Genomic DNA, 24,262 nt, shown 5'->3' on the forward strand with positions numbered 1-24,262 from the left:
TATATTTTTGCACGTTTCCCCCCCACTAACATGCACTTTTATGCACCTTTCACTCCAGTATATGCATTTCTGTACACAATTCTTGGCTGAAGGATGGCATTGCAAAATTCAGAGAAGTGTGAATTTCAGAAGATGGCTGAGTTTCGGTTCACATTTTGTTTCAGAAAATACAAATCAAGAAGGTTTGCCTTGAAATGCAAACTGAATCAAATTTCTCCTCCATCCCTCCATCCCACCCACCTCTGGCTCTGCTCCCTGGTGACATGAAGCCCCCCCCCAACAGATTATCAGGAGTGTAGCCCTCAACAAAGACAAACAGGTTGCATGCTACTGCCTTACAACGTACAAAACAATAATTCATAGCCCTTCTGGACACTGATGGCACACGGATAGGCTCTTTAAACCCTGCTGACTTCAGTGAGATTTATGCAGCCTAATTGTACATTTATTTCTAAAATTTAAAACCCAGCAGACTCACTAATCCAATAGGATCAAAGGCTAACTTTGCTGGTGAAAGATCTGTGTCACGTGACTTGTTGCATTGCCCAGTGCTGTCTCCAGAGCTATGGAGCATGGCAGCCTCTGCTCAATTAATATGTTGCAACCTTCCCCAGGACCTAAGTGAGGATGGTGGTGAGGATGAGGAGGTGGTATAACAACAACAACAACAACAACAACAACAACAACAACAACAACAACAACAACAATTTATTATTTGTACCCCACCCATCTGGCTGGGTTTCCCCAGCCACTCTGGGTGGCTTCCAACAAAGATTAAAAATACATTAACATGTCACACATTAAAAACTTCCCTGAACAGGGTTGCCTTCAGATGTCTTCTAAATGTCAGGTAGTTGTTTATCTCCTTGACATCTGATGGGAGGGGGTTCCACAGGGTGGGCACCACTACCAAGAAAGCCCTCTGCCTGGTTCCCTGTAGCTTTGCTTCTCGCAGTGAGGGAATCACCAGAAGGCCCTTGGCACTGGGCCTCAGTGTCTGGGCAGAACAATGGGGGTGGAGATGCTCCTTCAGGTATACTGGGCCAAGGCCGTTTAGGGCTTTAAAGGTCAGCATCAACACTTTGAATTGTGCTCAGAAACATAGTGGGAGCCAATGTAGGTCTTTCAAGACCAGTGTTATGTGGTCTCGGGGGCCGCCCCCAGTCACCAGTCTAGCTGCCGCATTCTGGATTAGTTGTAGTTTCTGGGTCACCTTCAAAGGTAGCCCCATGTAGAGTGCATTGCAGTAGTCTAAGCAGACTGTTCCACCAACCTCAGCCTGCCCCCACCTGCCTGTCTTCTTACATACAATCACAGCCTGCCAGCTCCCTCCTCCTCCATCTCGGTGTTGCCCTTGAATTCTTGTAGAAGAGCCTGGAAGACAACACTAGGCTTAGTTGGCTGTGCCTCTCATTGGCTGTGTAATTTGTGAATGGCCTCTGTAGGCTGTGTTCAGTGCCAACCTGAGGGGAGATTTCAGGAAAGGCAGCCTGAACTATTCCCTTAGTGGAGAGGTTGTTGCTTAGTCATTTAGTCGTGTCCAACTCTTCGTGACCCGATGGACCAGAGCATGCCAGGCACTCCTGTCTTCCACTGCCTCCCGCAGTTTGGTCAAACTCATGCTGGTAGCTTCAAGAACACTGTTCAACCATCTCGTCCTCTGTCATCCCCGTCTCCTTGTGCCCTCCATCTTTCCCAACATCAGGGTCTTTTCTCTTCTCATGAGGTGACCAAAGTCTTGGAGCCTCAGCTTCAGGATCTGTCCTTCCAGTGAGCACTCAGAGCTGATTTGCTTAAAAATGGATAGGTTTGATCTTCTTGCAGTCCATGGGACTCTCAAGTGTCTCCTCCAGCACCACAATTCAAAAGCATCAATTTTTCGGCAATCAGCCTTCTTTATGGTCCAGCTTTCACTTCCCTACATCACTACTGGGAAAACCATAAAGTAAAGGTAAAGGTACCCCTGCCCGTACGGGCCAGTCTTGACAGACTCTAGGGTTGTGCGCTCATCTCACTCTAGAGGCCGGGAGCCAGCGCTGTCCGCAGACACTTCCGGGTCACGTGGCCAGCGTGACGAAGCTGCTCTGGCGAACCAGCACCAGAGCAGCACACAGAAACGCCGTTTACCTTCCTGCTAGAAAGCGGTCCCTATTTATCTACTTGCACTTAAGGGTGCTTTCAAACTGCTAGGTGGGCAGGAGCTGGGACCGAACGATGGGAGCTCACCCCGCTGCAGGGATTCGAACCGCCGACCATGCGATCGGCAAATCCTAGGTGCTGAGGTTTTACCCACAGGTGATGTCTCTGCTTTCTAAGATGCTGTCTAGGTTTGTCATTGCTTTTCTCCCAAGAAGCAGGCATCTTTTAATTTCGTAGGGTGTTGCAAATGAGAGTCCTGACTGTTTGTTTGGGGAGGGCGTATTTTTAAAACATAATAGTTGGGCTTTTATGCTAGCCAGACCCCTTTTTATGATCCAAACTTGTTGCCTTCAGGTGCTCCTCATGTGCAAGTTCCAGAAGAGCCAGTGTGGTGTAGAGGTTAGAAGAGGCATAGGCAAACTCGGCCCTCCAGATGTTTTGGGACTACAACTCCCATCTCCCCAGCTAACAGGACCAGTGGTCACAGATGATGGGAGTTGTAGTCCCAAAACATCTGGTAAGCCAAGTTTGCCTATGCCTGGCTTAGAGCGAGGTAGGGGGTCCCCAAGCTTTGGAAACTTTTTGGAAACTTTTTTGAAATTGTAAAAGACTGTTGTGGACACAAAAACAACATGGCTTCCATAGGGTAGCCACAAAATGGCTGCTATGGTCGCCTGTCTGGATAGAATAGTAACTTGCCTTAAAAACTGAGGAGGAAGCGGAGTTGGGATCTCCATCTCCAAATGAAAATCTTACTCATGTGTGTGGGGTGGTGGAAGTGGTGATAATCCAGTATACAGAGTAGGGATGAGGCCCATGTAGAGCTGAGTTGAAATTTCCACTCAGACATGGATCTCATTTTCAGTCTAACCCAGGGATAGCCAACATGGCAGCCTCTGGATGTTGTTGGACCACAATTCCCATCAACCACAGTCCTCATGAGATGCTGGAAGTTGTAGCCCAAGAACAGCTGGAGGTTTGTTGAAAGGAGATAATTGTGGAGAGAGTAGAACCACTGACATCACTTTGCATAGTTTAGGATTTTTTAAAAGAAGAAGAAGAAGAACCATGGTAAACAATCACCCCTCATTTCCTTTACTGCATTTCATAAGCTTCTTTCTACAATGCCTTTCTGTCAACACAGACAATTATATTTCCTGATGGGCCCACCTTAGATGACTGAAGATAAATCACCTTGAAGTGAAGGGTACAAAGGGAAAACTTCCCACACCAACAGCCTGGGCTCTCCGTTCAGAGGCCGATATTTTGCAAATTATTATTTGGGCATGTTATTTATAGCCCTGTTATGAAAGAGGCCCATCTTGTCCAGAAAGTGTTTGCTTCTCAAAGATAGCATAATTCAAACCAGGGTTCCGAGGGAAGCCAAGCTGGCTCAACCTCTCATTAGAAAACCTGCCAGAAAAGATATTTTCCTAGCTTGAGGGAATTTCGACGAGTGATGTTTAAATAATTGCGTTGTTTTCACTTTCTCTCTTTCTTTTCTTTTAAGGAGGCTAAATTTTGCAGTTGCAGGTGAATTTTCGCTATCATAATTTGATTTCTCTACATTTCCTGCTGAATGTCTGAAACACAGAAAAATGTTTTCATTGGAGAGTGGTTTTTAAATTTGTGATGGCTCAATTTAACATGAAACCCTCTTTTTTGATACTGGTTGCAAATATGGATCCACTATTCGTTGACATCCATCTGTCTCAGGAGACAATGGAGGAGTGTGCCTATAGACTCACTGAAACTAATGAACATGGTTAACTAATAGACATGATTTCAGTATGCTTACTCTGAGCAGAATTTAGCTGGATGCAAGCCCAAGTGAGGAGCCATGCATGTCTGAATACAGACTTTGATTCCTGCCTGTACCCTTCTCCTGGTCAACAGCTGAATATGCCTACTGATTCCCCTGAAAGGTGCTTGAAGAGATACACAAATATCATGTGCTGAACCTATGGCAGCCCCTCACACATGCAAGACAGCGCTGGATGCTGCAAGCATCAAGTAGTGGCTGAAGATGTGTGAGCCAGTCTGCAGTCAAAAGCCTCTAACCTATGGTTTGGCGATTTTATTTCATTTATTTATGTATTTACTTACTTACTTACTTACTTACTTACTTACTTACTTACTTTAAATTGAATTTATATACCACCCTATTATAAGTTTGTACCAGTCACTTTTATTTATCTTTTGGATTCTATCTTTTGGATTCACTGTTAAAATGCAGTATTTTTAAGAACTTCTGCTAAGAGAGGACAAAAGAAGCACACTGAAACTGAGAAAAGTATCTAAGGGTGTTAGCATGTACAAGCATTTTTTTTTTTACATATCATTACTAGCAGTTCGAAAGCACGTCAAAGTGCAAGTAGATAAATAGGTACCGCTCCGGTGGGAAGGTAAACGGCGTTTCCGTGTGCTGCTCTGGTTCACCAGAAGCGGCTCAGTCATGCTGGCCACATGACCCGGAAGCTATACACCGGCTCCCTCGGCCAGTAAAGCGAGATGAGCGCCGCAACCCCAGGGTCGGTCACGACTGGACCTAATGGTCAGGGATCCCTTTACCTTTAAGGGTGCATAGGATTGCAGCCCTAAAGACTTAAATCGGGGTAGCCAGCTTGGTGCCTTCCAGATGTTGATGGACTACAACTCCCATAATCCCTGACTATTAGCTTATGCCAGAGGGGGCTGATAGTTGTGGTCCACAGCATATGGAGGGCACTGCCTCAGCTAACCCTGAGCGGAAAGGAAGGACCTTTAAAAGAAAATGAGATTGTAAAAATGCTCATTAGGGGCATATTAATAGGCAGTATAAACACACACACAAAATTGTGCATCAGTGCAAGCAAGGAGAAAGATGACTGATGATTTGCAAGCATTCCTCAGCTAGCTGGACTTTGATTCACCAAGCAATGGGGGAAGTAAGGCCAAGCTAGCATTCCTGGAATTACTATTTTCTCCAAAGAACTGAGGTGCCATCCAGATTTTAAGAGATGGGATTTGCTTAAGTATACAATCAGTAAGGAAGTCAGAGAATTCCAAAGGAAACAGAAATGGGAGCAGAAATTGCCGATTTTTGCTCATTCATCCCATGTCCGGAACAGAGATCAACCCATAAAATAAATCTGGATTTGCCGCTCATGGTGTTTTCAGTCTGCAAATAATACACAACAACACGCAATTGACGATATTCTGTTTTCAGATTTGCAAGACATTTCCTTTGCAATGAAGTGACTGGTGTGAAAGAACGTGATGATAATGTAGTTAATTCCATTACCAATCACATAACGTTTCAGCAAGACGAAGGCTGTTGTTTTTTCTTGGAAGCCAAATATTGGCTGAATGGAAATGGTGCTGCGTGTGGTGAATACAGGGCAAAATGGAGATCAGCGCCTAACGAGAAATAGCTGTGTGTGTGGAGCCTCTGGCCTCCCACGCCTTTTCTCAGTTTGTGGGAAGTAAAACATTCCAGCCCCATTTGCCAGAACAAATTATCAAGATAATATATCTTATAGAGCTAATGGCCCATAAATTATGGCCTCTTGGGATTTGGTATCACAGTAAGAAATATTGCACTTCCCTGAGGATGATTGCTTCACACAACCCAGTTAGCCACCCAAGTGAAGAGTATGGTAACATCTCTACAGGCTCCTGGTCAGCATTCTTGCTGTGCTGAGCTATAAGTGCCCCATCCTCTGCCTCCATCCGCCATAACCTCTGCTGATGTCTTAATTGTCTTGCAGCTAACATTTGCTTCCACTTAGTCCCAAAATAGGTGGTCTGTCCACCTTTGGTCCCCACCCTGCACTGAGCTCTCACCTGTGGCTCAGGTAAACGGACCCCTGACCATTAGGTCCAGTCATGGCCGACTCTGGGGTTGCGGCACTCATCTCGTTTTACTGGCCGAGGGAGCCAGTGCACAGCTTCCGGGTCATGTGGCCAGCATGACTAAGCCACTTCTAGCGAATCAGGGCAGCACACGGAAATGCCGTTTACCTCCCCGCCAGAGTGGTACCTATTTATCTACTTGCACTTTGAACTGCTAGGTTGGCAGGAGCAGGGACCGAGCAACGGGAGCTCACCCCATCGCGGGGATTCGAACCACCAACCTTCTGATCGGCAAGTCCTAGGCTCTGTGGTTTAACCCACAGTGCCACCCGTGTCCCCCTGTGGCTCAGAGAAGCAGCCAAAACCACCAGAATGCCTATATTATGCAAATCCAATTGGGGAAAAAATATATAAATGCAGTAGACAGTATAGTAACAACTGCAAAGTTATTTACTAGAAACTGCTTCTCAAAAATTAGATATTAAAAAGTAGCTTTTCAGTGTGTACATAATACAAATCCTATTTTTTCAGTGCTGTGGTACATTCTTTTCTGATTTCTTCATCTTCTCTTGTATTACAGCACTGACTAAATAAGATTTGCATTTTGTTTTTTTGTTTTTTTAAATATTTTTTATTGAAAGTTTTTTTTATTACAATAGAAAGAAAAAACAGCATAGCAAAAAACAAACAAAAAAGAAAAACAAACATAAAATTTAGCATCATATAATAACCAACTTTTCTTCATTTTTGGACTTCCTCACGTCTCTCGCTCCTACTTTCCATATTTATAAAATTTTAACCCGCAATTTATCACCTTGTTTCCATTCTTATTGTACACTTTTCCAATATTTTGTCCCTAACTTTGAATATTTTTATCTAGGTCTTAAATCTCTAATCTTACCATAATATATATTCAAAATTTATTTTTCTCATAAAATCACTCATTCTCACAGTCTTTTCACCAAATTTTATGGTGCCCTGTTATTTTCAAATCCCTCATCCTTCTTAGCACTCATACAATTTACAATGTTTTTGTAGGTAGTGCTTGAATTTCTTCCAGTCCTCTTCCACTGCTTCCTCTCCCAGGTCTCGGATTCTGTCAGTCATTTCTGCTAGCTCCATGTAGTCAATCAGTTGCATCTGCCATTCTTCCAGCATGGGCAAATCTTGAGTTTTCCAATATTTAGCGACGAGTATCCTTGCTGCTGTTGTCGCATACATGAAAAATGTTCGATCATTCTTTAACACCCTCTGGCCAACAATGCCCAAAAGGAAGGCCTCTGGTTTCTTAGGGAAGGTATACTTAAATACCTTTTTCAGCTCATTATATATCATTTCCCAGAAGGCCTTAACCCTGGGGCAAGTCCACCAGAGGTGAAAGAACGTTCCTTCAGTTTCCTTACATTTCCAACACTTATTATCTGACAGGTGATATATTTTTGCAAGCTTGACTGGGGTCATGTACCACCTATATATCATTTTCATAATGTTTTCTTTCAAGGCATTACATGCCGTAAACTTCAAACCGGTGGTCCATAACTTTTCCCAGTCAGCAAACATGATATTATACCCAATGTCCTGTGCCCACTTTATCATAGCTGATTTAACCGATTTGCATTTTGTACATACTGGACTTGGTGATCAACTGAAAAGCTACTTTTTATTATATTATGAAGTTGATTTCGACATTATGAGTAGCTGTGTCTAATCTTTGAGAAGTAGTTTCTAGTAAATAACTTTGCAATTGTAACTATACGGCCCATTACGTTTATGTGGGTTTTTCTCAATCAGAGATGCTGCAAGCATGCGACAGATGCCCCGCCCCAGGAAATGGCTTCATCTGGCCGGCTAAACCAGGTGAGAGGAGCTGGTGGGTCTCAAACACTCAGTGAGCTAGGCACTTCCCCTGCATGCGAAGACAGGCTCCAGCAAATTGAGCGAATGAGACCAATAGTGTAATGAAGGCCGTTTCTGCATGCGCTGCAGTGAGAAGTGAGGGGCAGATGGAGCTCGTCAACCTGGGAAGATAGCCCATCTAGGAGTAGGAAAACACTGATCCTAAGCCTCCACTGCCTGGGAGGGGGGTATCTTTGGAACAAGAAGAAGCTAAGGAGTTAAGTCCTACACAAATCCTGGGTGGAGTCGGTTGGATGGTGCCCTGTACACCTTCTTCTGGCAACTCCTGCAGCCAAGCTGGTGCCAAAGGCATTGCTCTGCTTTCCTTTGGACCACATCAGTGAGGTCAGCAGGAGGGTCTTGTCACCTGGGCAGCCCAGGACCTCCATACACACTGCCCAGGCTTATCCCCTAGGAAGATCACTTTGGTGCTGATAACACAGCAGTTTAACTTCACCCCCAGAGGTGCTCTCCAATGTCTCTTGAGACAGACAGATGCCAACCAGGTCCAAAACTTACTTGCCGCTGAAAGTCACTCATACTCCCAGGAAGTGTTATCTGGGCCCATTTAAGAACATCAGCATGATCATGTGATAAAGCTTTTTCCTGGAGCACAACTCTTTTCAAGGCTGCAAGTGGGGGTTGCATAATTGACTGATCCCCTTGTGGAAAAAGCTCTACGTACTTATATAGGAAGGCAGAAAACTGCACAACAGCAGGCCAGCCTACCCATCTAGACTAGTGCTGTCTACTCAAACTGGCAGCAACTCGTTAGAGCCTGTGGCAGGTCCCTCCCATCACCTGCCATTTTCTCCTTGATAATGAGGGGTATTTCCAGACTGTCACTGTTTTGAATTGTGTTTGGAAACGTACTGCTCTGCCTCTGAGGGAAAGGGGACTGGGGCTGCCACTCCAGGCATCAATTTCTTTCAGCAGTAATTACCTGAGTTAATGCATGTAGACTATGCTTATATATATGATTGTCTTGAATTGGCTTGGGAAATTCTCAGGTCAGAGCTGGGCTGTCTTTTTGAATGGTATATTGCTCTTAGTTCCCTTTGTTTTAATCTACGGGACATGTCACTGGTGCAATGCAGAAAGTAAATGGATCCGAGTGCTTTATCTGCTTTAGTGGTGTAAAAATTAGCCAAGTGCGTATGGGAAAGGTGGAGGAGGTGGAAGAATGCTATACTTCACTGGCAATGTTAGCATTAGTCTGTCATGCTGTTTGAAGTGCGAACAAGGTATGATCTTTACAAAAGGAGAAGTGAACATTAAACTTGTGGTAGAGGGAGGTGATGGCAATAAATATGATTTATCTAGGCAAGGGTCCAAAGAGCTACTGGGCATACCCAGTGGGAATTATCTGAGTTTGTTTGCATTTGTTAGACACTTCAGAAAACAAATTATCTAGGCGTTGCACAAAATCCACTTGAATCACGATACAGTTCTGCTTGTAGGCGATCCACAGTCAGCTTTAAAAGTCCAACCCAGCACAAGACCCAGACACAAATAGGTTGCACAGGAAATCACAATGCAGATCGCATGAGCTGAAAGCAACCAGCAAATGCAGGCACTGAAATTTCCAGTCATGTTACAATCCAACGTAGCGTGAAACCCAGGACTCAGCTACACTCAATTATATCATTATAACTGTGTTATACCACATGGCGCTGTAGTTTGTTCCTTCGCCAGTGTGATTTTCCATTATGAGCTTTATAACACGTTTTCCTGTAACATTTTTTTTTAATGTGTCTAGATCCAGCAGAAGATGATTCACCCTCTACAAAGCCAGATGAGAACCAAAACCAGCCATCTTTTGAAATCCACACGAATTTTACAATTTAGCCAAGCAAGGCCTACAAAAACAAGCAAGGTGTACAAAAACATGCATATGCTAGGTTCACATTTTAGTGAAAACAACTTACAAATCATACATTATATTAGGGGAAACTGCTTTGCACAAATTTGTATTTCAAGAGAAATTTGCACTAAAATGCTGGTGAATTCTCATGAGGACTTTTCCAAAAAAAATAATAATCTCAAACTGATATGGAAATACGCCGGGATAAATGAAAACCAAGATTGACAGACTCACCCATTCCTACCAGGGTCCCACTTTTAATATTTGTACTATTCGTTATGCACAATCAGCTTGCCTTTTTTTTAATAAGGAACTTACTTTGTTTCTATTGGTCTGATACTTCCAAAGAACTGGTGCATGGTATGGTAGAGAAGTCCCACAATGGTTATCCAAGCTGTAGAGAGAGGGAAAGGGACAGGATATTTATTACATGCCAGTGTTGCAGCTTGAGCAAAAAGTGGAGGGTGGGAAAGCCAATTTAAAGCCACATTGTAAATTGGCAATGTCACCTCTTCCATCATTCCCCACTTCTACTTTTATGGGGATTCCAACCATTCACTTAAAGGAATAAGGAACACTCCTTCTCACCTCCCGACACACACACACAGTTTTAGAAAAGGAATATCAACACAGGACAGTGTAGACTTCTCACCACCTTCATAATGTAATGAAGCTAAACAGCTAAATTACCGTATTTTTTGCTCTATAAGACGCACCAGACCACAAGACGCACCTAGTTTTTGGAGGAGGAAAACAAGAAAAAAAATATTCTGAATCTCAGAAGCCAGAACAACAAGAGGGATCGCTGCGCAGCGAAAGCAGTAATCCCTCTTGCTGTTCTGGCTTCTGGGATAGCTGCGCAGCCTGCATTCGCTCCATAAGACGCACACACATTTCCCCTTACTTTTTAGGAGGGAAAAGGTGAGTCTTATAGTGCAAAAAATACGGTATATAAATATTGTCTCTAGTAAAACCTCCTTCAAATGGCTTCGAACTCAAAGGCAAAATGAGTGGCTAAGCATTTTGTGGAAAGGATTCACGTGAATACCAGAAATTCAGGTTTGCTCGATTGAAGTGCTCTGGGATGTGTGCCCAACCAAGCTCTACTTATAGTAGACCCATTCAGATTGATGGACAGATTGAATTGTAGAGTTGGAAGGGACCTCAAGGGTCATCTAGTCCAACCCCCTTCTAGGCCAGAATCTCAATTAGATCATACATGACAGATGGCCATCCAACTTCTGCTTTAAAAGGAAGGAGAATCCACTACCTTCTGAATGAAGCCTGTTCCACTGTCAAACAGCTTATACAATTCTTCTTAATATTTAATTGGAATCTCCTTTAATGTAATTTGAAGCCATTGGTTCGGGCCCTGCCCTGTGGAGCAGCAGAAACAAGCATGCTCCATCTTCCATGTGACAACCTTTTACATGCAGTGGTACCTTATTTTATGAACAGGGCTGTCTTAAGCATATGCAGTGCTGGGGTGCAAAGATCTGCCCGGCTCCTCCCCCCATTGCCCAGTCCCAGGAGTGCAGGAGGGCAGAGCCAGCCAGCCACCTCAGCGTCTTGCTGGCTCGGTCGCCCCCGAACTCGCACGCAGAGCCACCTGCAGCCGAAGAGCCAGTCACAGCGCTCCGGCCAATGGGCGGGCTCTTCCCCAGACTCAACTCTCAGGCCCCAGACTCTTGGCCTGGTGCCCCTGAGAGCCCAGCACCCAGGTGCCCTGCACCCCTAGCGCCTATGGGTAAGACGGCCCTGTTTACGAACTTAATCCATTGCGAAAGTCTGTTCTTAAACTGAAGCATTTGTAAACCAAGGCATGCTTTCCCATAGCAGCAGGGGACTCAATTTACAAATGGAACACACTCAACAGGAAGCAGAACATGTTCTGCTTCCAAGGCAAAGTTCATAAACCAAAACACCTATTTCCAGGTTTGCAGCATTCTTAATCCAAGTTGTTCATGAACTCAGCTGTTCTTAAACCAAGGTACCACTGTATTTGAAGATGGATATCAATTCTTCTCTCCATTTCCTCTTTACCAGGCTAAACTTCCTCAACCAATCCTCTTAAGGCTTGGTCACCCTCCTCTGCATATCTTCCAGACCATCCAGTTTAAGAACTGTAGTACCCAGACCTGGACACAGTATTTCAGGTGAGGTCTGACCAAGACAGAATGGAGTGATGCTATTACATTCCTCGATCCAGGTTTACATCCCTTAATATGGACCTCCTATCATCCTACTGCAACAAATGCATTTTTATTTAAAACAAAAAAGCAGACTTTTTGCATGTAGGAAAGCAACAGGGAAATGCACCAAAGTGTATGCAAAGAATGAATAAGTAAGGTGAAGGTGTATAAACAGTGTACAAGCAAATCAGAATGAATGCTCATGGTCATATAAATGAATCAAAACGAATGCTCGATAGAGGCTGGATAGAGTCTAACCTCTATGTAAGTGTTGTGCAATCAAATCAAGACAAACACTCCGTAAACAGGTCATCTGGAGAACCACAATGCAAAGAGCAGTTCAAACAATCCTTCATAAATAGATTTTTAAATGCACATTCTACCCTGCAAAGTTGCATCTGTTTTATACAAGCCACTTTAGAAGCCATGACTTCGCATCCACCCCCTCCCCAAAATCCTCGGAAATATGATTAGGTGACGGTCTCTAATCTATCCCACAGAACTGTGATTCCTAGAATTCCATGGAGAGAAAGAACAGCTGCAGAACTAGTTTAAACAACCAAGAGTCTCATGGTTCCTTATTAAGACTTATTGTGGCTCAATAAATCTATCTTTAAGGTACTCCCAAACTTCTTTTTGCTGCTTCGTTTTTGCGGCAAGGAACCCACATGACTTGACTGTGCAGTGCAGATGGGACTGCTAACAATGAACAGCCTTAGCTGCATGTGATTCAGATGAAATAATGTGAAGTTGTAGGAAATACGCTGATGCTCAGACATTGTTGGCTAAAGACTAGATGGCAACACCTAGATTAGATGAGTGACAAAAGAGTATGCAGCAGAGGATTTTGATGTTGTAAAGGTGGTTACTAGGAAAGATCATGGGTGACGGGTGAGCTGTTCATGTCCTGTATCAACATATGAACTGGAATAAGGCTGCGATGACTAGCCCTACCTCTGATATTGCACAAACTAAGTCCACACATGCAACAAAAACATATGCAGACAGGGAGCTGATTGCACAGAATTCTAGACATATGGAAGTTTTTGAGCATACAGCTGTACACATTCCCTGCACACATTCATTCTGTATTGCATACCTGAAGCCTTGATGGCTGTAACATGCTTTAGGTGGGGCTGCCCTTGTATCTGGTCTGGAAGCTGCAGAATGCAGCATCCGGGCTTCCAGTGTGGTGTTGTGGTTAAAAGCGGTGGACTCGTAATCTGGTGAACCGGGTTCGATTCCCCACTCCTCCACATGCAGCTGCTGGGTGACCTTGAGCTAGTCACACTTCTCTGAAGTCTCTCAGCCTCACTCACCTCACAGAGTGTTTGTTGCGGAGGAGGAAGGGAAAGGAGATTGTTGGCCACTTTGAGACTCCTTAGGGTAGTGATAAGGGACGCGGGTGGTGCTGTGGGTTAAACCACAGAGCCTAGGACTTGCCGATCAGAAGGTCGGTGGTTCGAATCCCCGTGATGGAGTGAGCTCCCATTGCTTGATCCCTGCTCCTGCCAACCTAGCAGTTCGAAAGCACGTCAAAGTGCAAGTAGATAAATAGGTACCGCTCCAGTGGGAAGGTAAACGACATTTCCATGCGCTGCTCTGGTTCGCCAGAAGCAGCTTAGTCATGCTGGCCACATGACCCGGAAGCTGTACGTTGGCTCCCTCGGCCAATAAAGCGAGATGAGCGCCGCAACCCCAGAGTCGGCCACGACTGGACCTAATGGTCAGGGGTCCCTTTACCTTTACCTAGGGTAATGATAAAGCGGGATATCAAATCCAAACTCTTCTTCTTCTCCTCACAGGAATGGATTGCTGTCCCCATGCAACTCTGCTGCTGAAAGAGCTGCCTCCATGACCAATTTGCTACCAGGCCAGGTTCAGGTCTTTGTGTTAAATTCGCAAAGCCCTAAACAACTTGGACCTTGACCAATGACCAAGGTCCAAGGTCTTCTGATGAGGCACTGTTTGTGGTTCCTCATGCAGCTGACATTCAGTCAGAGTTTACCAAGTGTGGCAAGTCCCGGCTTTGCTTGGAAGGAGTCGTCTCTGATCGCTTTCAGATTTCTTCGGAAAAATGCATTGCTCAGGATGCACTCCTTTTGAACCTGGGATTCTCCGCCCAACAGCTTTTGCAGATGTGTTTGATGCCTTTATTGTTTTCACCGCAGCATTGTACTTTTTGATATTACATATAATGCCTTGCAATATTTTTATATGAAAGTGTGGTTTATAGATCTTTAAATAAATAAATAGTTGGATGTCAGAGGGTGAAGCCACTTGGAATGGGCAACATTAAGGGTGGTGCCCAGTCACACGTTGATAGAATATGTTGCCGATTGACTTGAGTAGGGTTATGGGGTGTTGATGTTCCTTTAAAAGAGTATTGGGACAGAAATTATAAAATACAACTGGGTGCTTCAGCAACATGTTGCTTGGGATCCTTAAACTCGCGGCACTTGTAAATGTAAGATGAGAAGTCTTGAACTTAAAGTAATTTATAGCAGTGGGCAACATTCTGGTTCTGGGTTTTGGTTTTTGTCTCTGCCTGATCCTTATGGCACTTGATCTCCAGATTCATAAATGGGTGTTTGGGTTGTGTTTGGTACTTTTGCTTCCTTTCTGGGTTTTGCATCTGGTATTTATGGAAATTCTGTGCAAATTTCTGGCCTCTAAAAGCTTTTTTTAAAAAAAAAAAATGAACACTATTCTGTGTTCCTTGAATTACTCTCTTCGGAGTACTTTCCCTTTTACGACCAACATGTGGAAGCCCTTTGAATCCGGCAGGAACTAGAGAGGAGAGTCAAGATGCCTTTATTGTTTTTGGCTCAAAGACTAACCGAAGTTTGGCTTGATGTTCTTGCCTCCCTCCAAAATACCTAGCTCCATCTCAGTATTCTTGCCTGCATCTCTCACCTCCAACTTAGCAAGCGCAGAGAAGCCTGATTAAGGCTGCAGTTTTATTGCATGCATTGTCTGTCTGTGTGTGTGTGTGTGTGTGTGTGTGGTTGGTGTTCATGACCTCTGTGACTGCCACAATGCCCTGCATTGTTATAGCATTACAAACCTTTTTGGCCGCGGTTGCTAGGTGACCGTTCCAGAAGAGCAAAGAGCCTACTTTAAAATTTAGCAGGTGAGGCATGGGTCATGTAAATTTCAGTCTGATTGGCTAGAGGTTCCAGCCAGTTGGATAGTGAATGGCCACTTGGGGATCATTTGTCAGTGAGAATAGTATCATAGAATTGTAGAGTAGGAAGGGAACCCAAAGGGCATCTAATCCGACCCCCTGCAATGCAAGAATCTCGTCTAGCTCATACAGGACAAACGGCTGTCCAACTGATGCTTTAAAAATCTCCAATGAAGGAGAGTCCACCACCTCTTGAGACAGTCTGTTCCACTGTCAAACAGCTCTTACTGTTAGCAAGTTCTTCCTGATGTTTAGTCGGAATCTCCTTCCCCATAACTTGAATCCACTGGTTTCCATCCTACCCTCCGGAGCAGGAGAAAACAAGCTTGCTCCATCCTCCATGTGACAGCCTTTAGATATTTGAAGATGGCCTTCACGTCTCTTCTTCTCCAGGCTAAACATACCTAGCTCCCTCAGCCGTTCCTCGTAAGGCTTGCATTCCAGACCCTTTATCATCTTGGTTGCCCTCCTCTGCACACATTCCAGCTTGTCAATATCTTTATTACATTGTGGCACCCAGGACTGGACACAATACTCCAGGTGGGGTCTGACCAAGGCAGAATACAGCAGTACTAATACTTCCCTTGAAAGGGACAGTCTACTTCTGGTGATGCAGCCTAGATGTTCAGCTTGTGGTAAAACCCCTAGATCCTTTTCACACATACTACTGTCAACCCAGGTGTCCCCCTTTTACATCTGTGCAGCTGTTTCTTCCTGCCTAAGTTTAGAACCTTACATTTGTCCCTATTGAAATTCATTTTGTTAGTAGGAGAGTTAAGAGTTGGCTGGCGGGAGGAAATAAATTGGCTGGGGTGGAGAATTAGACTGAGTTGAGGGGAAAGCTGCTTAGAGGATCACATCAGGAGCAGCAACTATCAACGGCCAACAGTCACTTTTGAAGCCCCCTGTACATGTGTCAGTTTCCCCTTAGGTAAATAAAATCCCCTTAATAAAGCCTGTTTAAGTTTATTCTGCCAGTGGTGGTCACTCTCTCATGCACAAACTTAACTACATTGGCTCACAGTCTGTTTCTGAGCACAATTCAAAGTCTTGGTGCTGACCTTTAAAGCCCTAAATGACCTTGGCCCTTTATACCTGAAGAAGTGTCTCCACTCCCCATCATTCAGCCCAGACACTGAGGTCCAGCTCTGAGGGCCTTCAGGCAATTCCCTCACTGCAAGAAGTGAAGTTACAGGGAGCCAGGCAGAGGGCCTTCTTGGTAGTGGCACCCGTCCTGTGGAATGCCCTCCCATCAGATGTCAAGGAAATAAACAACTACCTGACGTTAAGAAGACGTCTGAAGAAATTGATTGATTGATTGTATTTCTATGCCGCTTTTCATTCAAATGAATCTCAAAGCAGCTTACAACCAATAAATAACCATAACATAATAAAACATAATAGCATATAGTGGATACGCCATACATCATATAAAATAATTAACAAATTATCAATAAAACAGTTGTAATTTATAAAAAAAAAACTTAACAAAACAGCAACTAAAAAATAAGCTAAACCTCACAATTACTGCAAGTCATGTGATTAACAGATCAATGCAGCAATTAGAATCTATAAAACAATATTAAAAACTATCAAAATAGCAACTAAAAATATAAACTAAGCACTAAGTTCCTTCACGCAATCTCTTCATTTTTATTTCCTCTTCCCTTCCTGTGCTTTTACCCTTTTGTATCGTGTTCTTCTAAGATTGTACGCCTGTAGGCAGGGACTGTCTCTGTATGTAAGCTGCTCAGAGAGCCTTTGGGGTTGAAGAGCGGGGCACAAATACTCCAATAAACAGATAAATAAAATTACTACGAAGTTTTAAAGCATTCCGAGGGAATGGATGGCAACAAAAAGTTTAAAGAAATGCTGGCATGGGCACTTGCAGTGCAGACAAGGGAGGCTGGGGGAGCAGGAATCCCTGACACACACCTGCCTAGGAGTCAGCCGAAGAGAACACAGTGGGGGTTTTATTCCAAGTAAAAATGCATGGGTAGGATCGCACTGTAAGCCTACAATCGCAAACACGCTTCGTAGGACAGGGATGGGTAACTGATGGGTCTATTTTCCGTTGATTCTGGTGCCAGCTGGACCTCAATAATAGCATGTAAAACCAGAGTAAGCTTAAAACTCTGCATCTCCCTGACAAAGCACAGCATTCTCTCTTAACCATTTTCTTCTTTTGTCCATTTCTACAGATAGAAACTGTGCAGTTGTCTATTGCACCTCCTGTCTCCCCCAGCTAGCATGGCAATGAGAGCTGTGTTCCAACAACACCTGGAGGGAAACATTTGCTTCTTTGTGTTAGAAGATTGCAGAACTCATCACTGCAGTAGGCAGTTTGCACATTCAATTAACGGAGAATGATAAGCCTTCCCTGTCATAAAACCTTCATAAAGCATAGATCTTACCTTTGTTCTGAAATGCTTCTCCAGGGATAGAAATATAACTCTGCCCTTCCAATGGGAAACGGTAGTGGGGCACGCTCAGGTGTAGGGGAGGCATCTTGACCAGAGAGTAATCTGTGTAATAATACAAGCACATGCAAAAACAATGATAAGGGGGAGGGGGGGCGACACAAACAGTACCTCAAGGTAAGAACTTTGCTTCAGGATGAGAAATCCACTCCACTTCCCAGTGGGGAGGAGTTGTGGTGGACCGCATGGCCACCCACCCCCTTCCGGGGGTGCAGGACTTAGTCCCCCATTGCCTGGGGGGTTCTGGCCATGTCAGAGCCTGGCCAGCCAATCCACTGGCCGGGGGGGTGGCTGGGACCATTTAAACAGAGGCGCGAGCCAGAGGGCTTCCTCTTTGGCTCACTTCCTCAATCACCCGCCCTCCCTCCCTATTTTGCAGGTTTTAGGCACTGGCCTTGCTATGGACCTCAGTTGGTCGCCGTTGAGGGACCTGGTAGGAATTTTTCCACTTGGGAAATTGGCACTGGCCACTTGGTTTTCGCCTACCTCGTAGCAATCATCACAACTTTGTTAGGGTTGCGGTTAGGCATTAGAATCATAGAATCATAGAGTTGGAAGAGACCACAAGGGCCATCGAGTCCAACCCCCTGCCAAGCAGGAAACACCATCAGAGCACTCCTGACATATGGTTGTCAAGCCTCTGCTTAAAGACCTCCAAAGAAGGAGACTCCACCACACTCCTTGGCAGCAAATTCCACTGTCGAACAGCTCTTACTGTCAGGAAGTTCTTCCTAATGTTTAGGTGTTTGACCTTGTGATGGGGGAGGGGAGGTGTGGCCATCACCTGCCCCTCCAAGCTTAAGGGTATTCCGTTAAAGGAATCCGGGGGTGTTGATCTTGTCCAAAGCCCAGGGCGGGGGCTAGGGCCATGACACAACCCCGCCGGGAACACCAGGGGAGCTCGAGTTGGTACACATTGACAGGGCTCTCCCTTCCGGTGGTTTACTCTTACCAGACTTCCTGCACATCAGGCAGGAGTCCATTCAACGCCTAAGCCAATAGCGCTCACATTCTGTAATCAATAAAGTTGTGGCCAAAATTTGCCCAATAACATTAACCTAATATCCGTGTCCTTGTGTGTGTTATTTCTCAACAAGGGGGTGGCTTCGGGGTCTCGACACACAACAGAAATCATGCGGTGGTGGCAGGAGGCCCCATTAGCTAAAGTAGTACCTCAGGTTAAGAACAGTTTCAGGTTAAGAACAGACCTCCAGAATGAATTAAGTTCTTAACCCGAGGTACCACTGTAGCTTCTTTTGTCCTTCCTGAATCCTCCAGCACATAATTTCATTACATATCCCCTGAGTTCTAGTATTGTCTCATGGAATACTAGAGGTCTGTGCACCAGCCCTTCCCGGAGGCAATAATATAACATCAGTTCCCACACAGCTACCCCATCCAAGAAAGATGTGTGTGCTAGAAACTAGTTTTTTCGATTACTTCGACTACATGGAATTGGCAGAAATGACTGGCAGAATCCAAGACCAGGGAGAAGAGTTGGTGGAAGAAGATTGGAGGAAATTCAAAATCTATTTACAGAAACATTGTAAACTTTTTGAATGTTGACGACATTGAAATGAAATGAAGGGGTTCTAGTATTATGGTAAAAATGGTTTGATATTAGATGAAAGTTTGAAGCTAAAATATGTGAGGAAATGAATTTGCTGAACCAATTTCTAAGTGGAATACAAAAAAGGGAGGCGTGAGGAAGTCAGGAAAATAAGTTAACTAAAGAGGAGAAACTAGAAAAATTGTTTATGTTTTTGTATCTTTGTATTTTTGTGTTTTTGTATTTTTTCTTGTGTTTTTTGTTTTTGTTGATTGTCTTGTAATTCTTTTTTTGTTGTGAAAACTTAATAAATATCTTTTTTAAAAAAATAGAAACTAGTTTTTTCATGGTGGCAGAATTGGAGCTGCCTTAGCATAGGATGTTTTTAAGCATGGGTCTAAAATAGTGTGGACCAATGCATGTAGGCCACCAACTAATCACTGCAATAACCCATGTGAAACACAGAATCATTAGAAAGCCACTTTTGGAGACCTGCAACTGAATCAAAAAGCTTTGGTTAATATTCTTCCTTCCCTCCAATCCACTGTATAAACTGTTTTGTGATGGATGCAGTCTCTCCCCCAGCCCTGATTGAAAGAGGGGAGGAAGTCTTCCTGTTTCTTGTCACCAAGTGAAAAGCTGCAGATGCAGACATGTCATATTGCAATTATCCAGATTCTGGTTTCAGAACAGGTGTCTGTGCGTGTGCCAGATAAGCCTCACCTGCCACAGATGATGTGCCTTCGACTGTTATGGCTGATGGGCTTCCTCCAAGATTGCGGCCCACATGAAGCATCACACTGTCAATTGTTTCAACTAAGTCTTGAGCAATGGGTACAGTCTGAGAAGCAAACCAAAAAAGAGCCACGATTATGATTGTGTGGAGGAGCAAAGGGAACCTTATGTTGAATGTGGGGCTGAGAGGCCAAGCACTCCTTGTTGAAGATAGGGCTGCACATAGCCTACCATAATCTGGGGTGCTGATCTGGTGCCCCTGGCAGCAGCATTGCATGAGCTCACAGTGCCCAGCGCTGGCATGCCTGCAACGGAGGGGTGTGTGTACTGGCGAACTGGGGTACGGAGGGTGAAGGAGCCCACAGTAGCATCCCAGTGCTCACCGCCAACACTGCCAGAGTGACCCCGCACTGCATCAGAGCCAAGCAGGGCTGCACTGTGCTACCTGCCCACCCATACAGGTGGCAGCAAGGCCAACTGATGTGGCACTTGGCAGAGGCAAACCAGCGTGGCCCATCCAGGTGCTCCTCTGAGTGTTGGTTCCTCTGGTGCCAGGGGAGGAGTACTGGGTCAGGCCGGGCTAGGGGTGCCTGCATGGGGGCGCATGTTTCATGCCCCCTCAAAAATCCATGACTGGGGCCACAACCCCTCTGGCACTCCCACGCTAGGACCCTGGCACCTGATTGGGCCAATCTAATCCAGGACCACCTAGGGACCACCCATCCTGGATTCCCCCCCCCCAATTCAATTCAGGGTTTGGAATGATGTTTAATGATGATGATTTAAGTCTAATTTGTGAATTAACTAATTAAAAAACGATACAGATCAGAACATAGGAATCAGCGTCTAGGGGCCGAGGTCATATGTCTGGAGGAAAAACATGTAGCAGAGTTTCCAAAAATAGACCAGAGGCCATATTTCATCCAGCAGAGCTTTACTTGTGCTGAAGGCAAATGTAGCTTAATGGTGACAAATCCAATACCTTCAGGATTGGTATAGTCCATAAAAAATCTAGTTGCAACACTTGAAAAACTTATAAACGTATAACAGGCTAAACACTAAGCATACTATGTATAGAACAGCACACCAAAAGGAAGAGAGATTGAAAGAAAGAAAGAAAACCCAGGCTCCTACTGACCTATATTTATAGCCAGCATGACCTTAATTGAAAGAGATAAGAGAACTAGTTCAAACCAGCTTCCCAGAAGGTATAACCCAAACAATCATGAAGCTTCTGCCTGCTTCTCTCACACAGAGAAGCTTCTAGTAGCTTCTAGAATCCTCTTGTATTAATCAGAATAGGAAAGATCTCCACACATTAGATCGATACTTTCTGAACTGACACCCTTCACTGCCCCGCCCCCAATATTTGAGCCCCCAATGATGGGAATTGCCATTCAAATTGTGTGTGTGTGTGTGTGTGTGTGTGTGTGTGTGTTTTACATCATGTGATCGGTTATGTGGGGTGGGGCTTGTTGAGAATTTCCAGTTCACCATAAGGAGCAGACATGGGATTGTTACAAGTCACATGTCTGTTTACATACCAGCACAGCTTGCTGGGAACTTCCATTGTGTGCATACCTTTTGCTTCTCTCTGTCTCTCTCTGAGATGACAAAGAGAGAGACGACATGTTTCTTTGTCCTGATTTATGATTAATAAATCCATAGTTGTTGTATGCTTCCACAAGCCTCACGCCTATTCTGCGTGCGCAGTTCGCTCGGCTGATATAGTGTGCCCTGGCTTTGAAGCCTGGGTCGCTGATTTACATCAGAGCAGAGGCCGGTGGGTCTTTAATGAGTCTTCGCAGCGGGCTGGCTGCGACCCTCTGCATGCCAACAGGGCTTACCTGAGACCCCCCCCCCCAAAAAAAAAAAAAAATAATTATTCAAGTTGGCACCCTTGGATCAGAAATAGACTAGTCCATCTGCCCCTAGTGTGCATGGGTCATCACAGATCAAACACCAGCAAGCAAAGTTCCATATCACCTGCAACACTAAGCATGTAGTCCAAATCCCATGGACAAAGGAAAAAGCAGAAAGGGAGAGGAAGTTTGGAGAAGAAATATGTAGACAGGTGAGCAAATGAAGCATCCCTTCCCTTTTACCACAACACAATTAAATATACATATATATATTAGGGGAAGAAAAGTGGCAAGTTGGTTGCAGGTTTGCAGTTCATGTGTAGCAAGGCATTACCTGTGACATTTCATTCCAGCCGTGAAACGCAAGCACACCTTCCACAGTTTTAAAGAAGACCTGCAAACAAAGAAACCCCAGGTCATTTCGTTACAATATCAAAACCCTCTGCCTCCATCGCCTCCAACCCCCAGGAAATAGCATTTGAGTCAGGGCACCCCAGGTGCATATTCACTCTAAAATAATAGACACAAATCCATGCATGTCACAGAAAACCACTTGTGTTCATTAAATATTGTACAATAATATTTTAAAGCAGAAGGGTATTTATGGACACTAACAGGACAATGAAACTCCAATTACATTAGCTTCCATTTATCCCCCTGCTCAAGATATTAAAACCAATGTACAAAAACAAAATGTTTGAAACTGACTAAACCTTGGAGGGGTTAAGGCAGGAGAGGGGAAATGCTTGTAGAATATATATATATTAGTGTGTGTGTGTGTGTGTGTGTGTGTGAACATCAGTTGCCAGACGGAATCTTTAGAACAGGAGGTATCTACAGAAATTGTTCCAATAGAAGACGAAAGGGACTCATCTCTGCAACAGTTTATCAGTTTCCTTCTCCCATTTCAACGCTGCATTAATTCAGTTGGTTTATACATTTCCACTGCAGAACACGTTTTCATTAGCTGTAGCTCAGCAGTAGAGCAGGTGTCTTGGACTAGAAGTCAGAGGGAGGAAAGCGGAGTAGCAGACAAAAGAGATCGTTCAGCGTGTTTTGGACACCACTGGTATCTCTCCAAGGAAATTCAGAGATTCAACATTTAATAATCATAATAATAATAATATTTTTTATTTATACCCTGCCCTTCCTGGTTCAGAAAACTGGGGTCAGGGTGGCTAACAACAAATTTAAAACACTTAATTGATGCTACAAAAAACCCCCAGCATAAAATACAGTATAAAGCGTAAATAACAATAAAATCAAAAATCAATTTAGGGGGAAAATCCATCCAATAAACATTAGACGATCACCAGGGCTAGCTGGCTAAATTAGTCCCACTTGGGCCAGCGAGGAGACCAGGGGAGAACCAGCTGTGGGATCCCAGAGCGGGCAATCTTCACAAAAAGGGGAGGGGGAGGGAAGGAAGGGGGACAAAAGATCAGTTCAGGTTCAAATTGAAAGCCAGGCGGAATAGTTCTGTCTTACAGGCCCTGCGGAAGGAAGTTAGATCCTGCAGGGCCCTGGTCTCATGGGACAGAGCATTCCACCAGGTCGGAGCCATCACTGAGAAGGCCCTGGCCCTGGTGGAGGATAGTCTGACTTCCTTAGGGCCAAGGACCTCTAAACTATGATTATTCCTGGACCTTAAGGTCCTCTGCAGGGCATACCAGGAGAGGCGGTCCCATAAGTACAAGGGCCTTAAGCCACAAAGGGCTTTAAAGGTCAAAACCAGCACCTTAAACCTGACCTGATACTCCACCGGGAGCCAGTGCAGCTGGAAAAGCACTGGGTGAATATGCTCCCATGGCGGGGACCCCGTGAGGAGCCTCGCTGCTGCATTCTGCACCCGCTGAAGTTTCTGAGACAGCTTCAAGGGCAGCCCCGCGTAGAGCGAATTACAGTAGTCAAGCGTCGCATGGATCACTGTGGCCAGGTCGGGGTGGGAAAGGTAAGGGAGACACTGCTCTCTTCTTTTCCCACTTCCAATTCCTTTTTGGAATTCCTGTTTTTGTTACAAATGCTTTGCATGCCAAAGGTCCCAGGATCAAGCCCTAGCATCTCCAGTTAGGGCTGTTGCCTGTCTCAGATCCTGGAGAGCCGCTGTCAGTCAGTGTAGGCAGTACTGAGCTAGATGGATCAATTGATCTGTCTCAATCTAAGGCAGTTTCCTCTGTCCCTAACCTACTCTAAGGGCTGCAAAGGTAAAGGTAAAGGGTAAAGGGACCCCTGACCATTAGGTCCAGTCGTGACCGACTCTGGGGTTGCAGCACTCATCTCGCTTTACTGGCCGAAGGAGCCGGTGTACAGCTTCCGGGTCATATGGCCAGCATGACTAAGCTGCTTCTGGCAAACCAGAGCAGTGCACAGATACAGCGTTTACCTTCCTGCCAGAGCGGTACCTATTTATCTACTTGCACTTTGATGTGCTTTCAAACTGCTAGGTTGGCAGGAGCAGGGACCGAGCAACGGGAGCTCACCCTGTCACGGAGATTCGAACCACCGACCTTCTGATTGGCAAGCC

At 44.8% G+C, this 24,262-nt stretch overlaps 1 protein-coding gene across 2 annotated transcripts in view; it reads right to left on the minus strand.

The window, feature by feature from the left end:
• Positions 1 to 24,262, minus strand: part of ADGRD1 (adhesion G protein-coupled receptor D1) — a 270,737-nt gene that overhangs the window by 211,844 nt on the left and 34,631 nt on the right. For both annotated transcript variants that reach the window (XM_081842242.1, XM_081842243.1), the window contains 4 exons: positions 22,073 to 22,132; positions 19,865 to 19,982; positions 17,527 to 17,637; positions 10,052 to 10,127 (listed from right to left, as the gene is read on the minus strand). In XM_081842242.1, coding sequence (XP_081698368.1) covers positions 10,052 to 10,127; positions 17,527 to 17,637; positions 19,865 to 19,982; positions 22,073 to 22,132 — 365 coding nt within the window. The remainder of the gene's footprint in view (positions 1 to 10,051; positions 10,128 to 17,526; positions 17,638 to 19,864; positions 19,983 to 22,072; positions 22,133 to 24,262) is intronic.

Source organism: Podarcis erhardii (genome assembly GCF_964252035.2).
Source record: "Podarcis erhardii genome assembly, chromosome: 15".
NCBI lineage: Eukaryota > Metazoa > Chordata > Lepidosauria > Squamata > Lacertidae > Podarcis > Podarcis erhardii.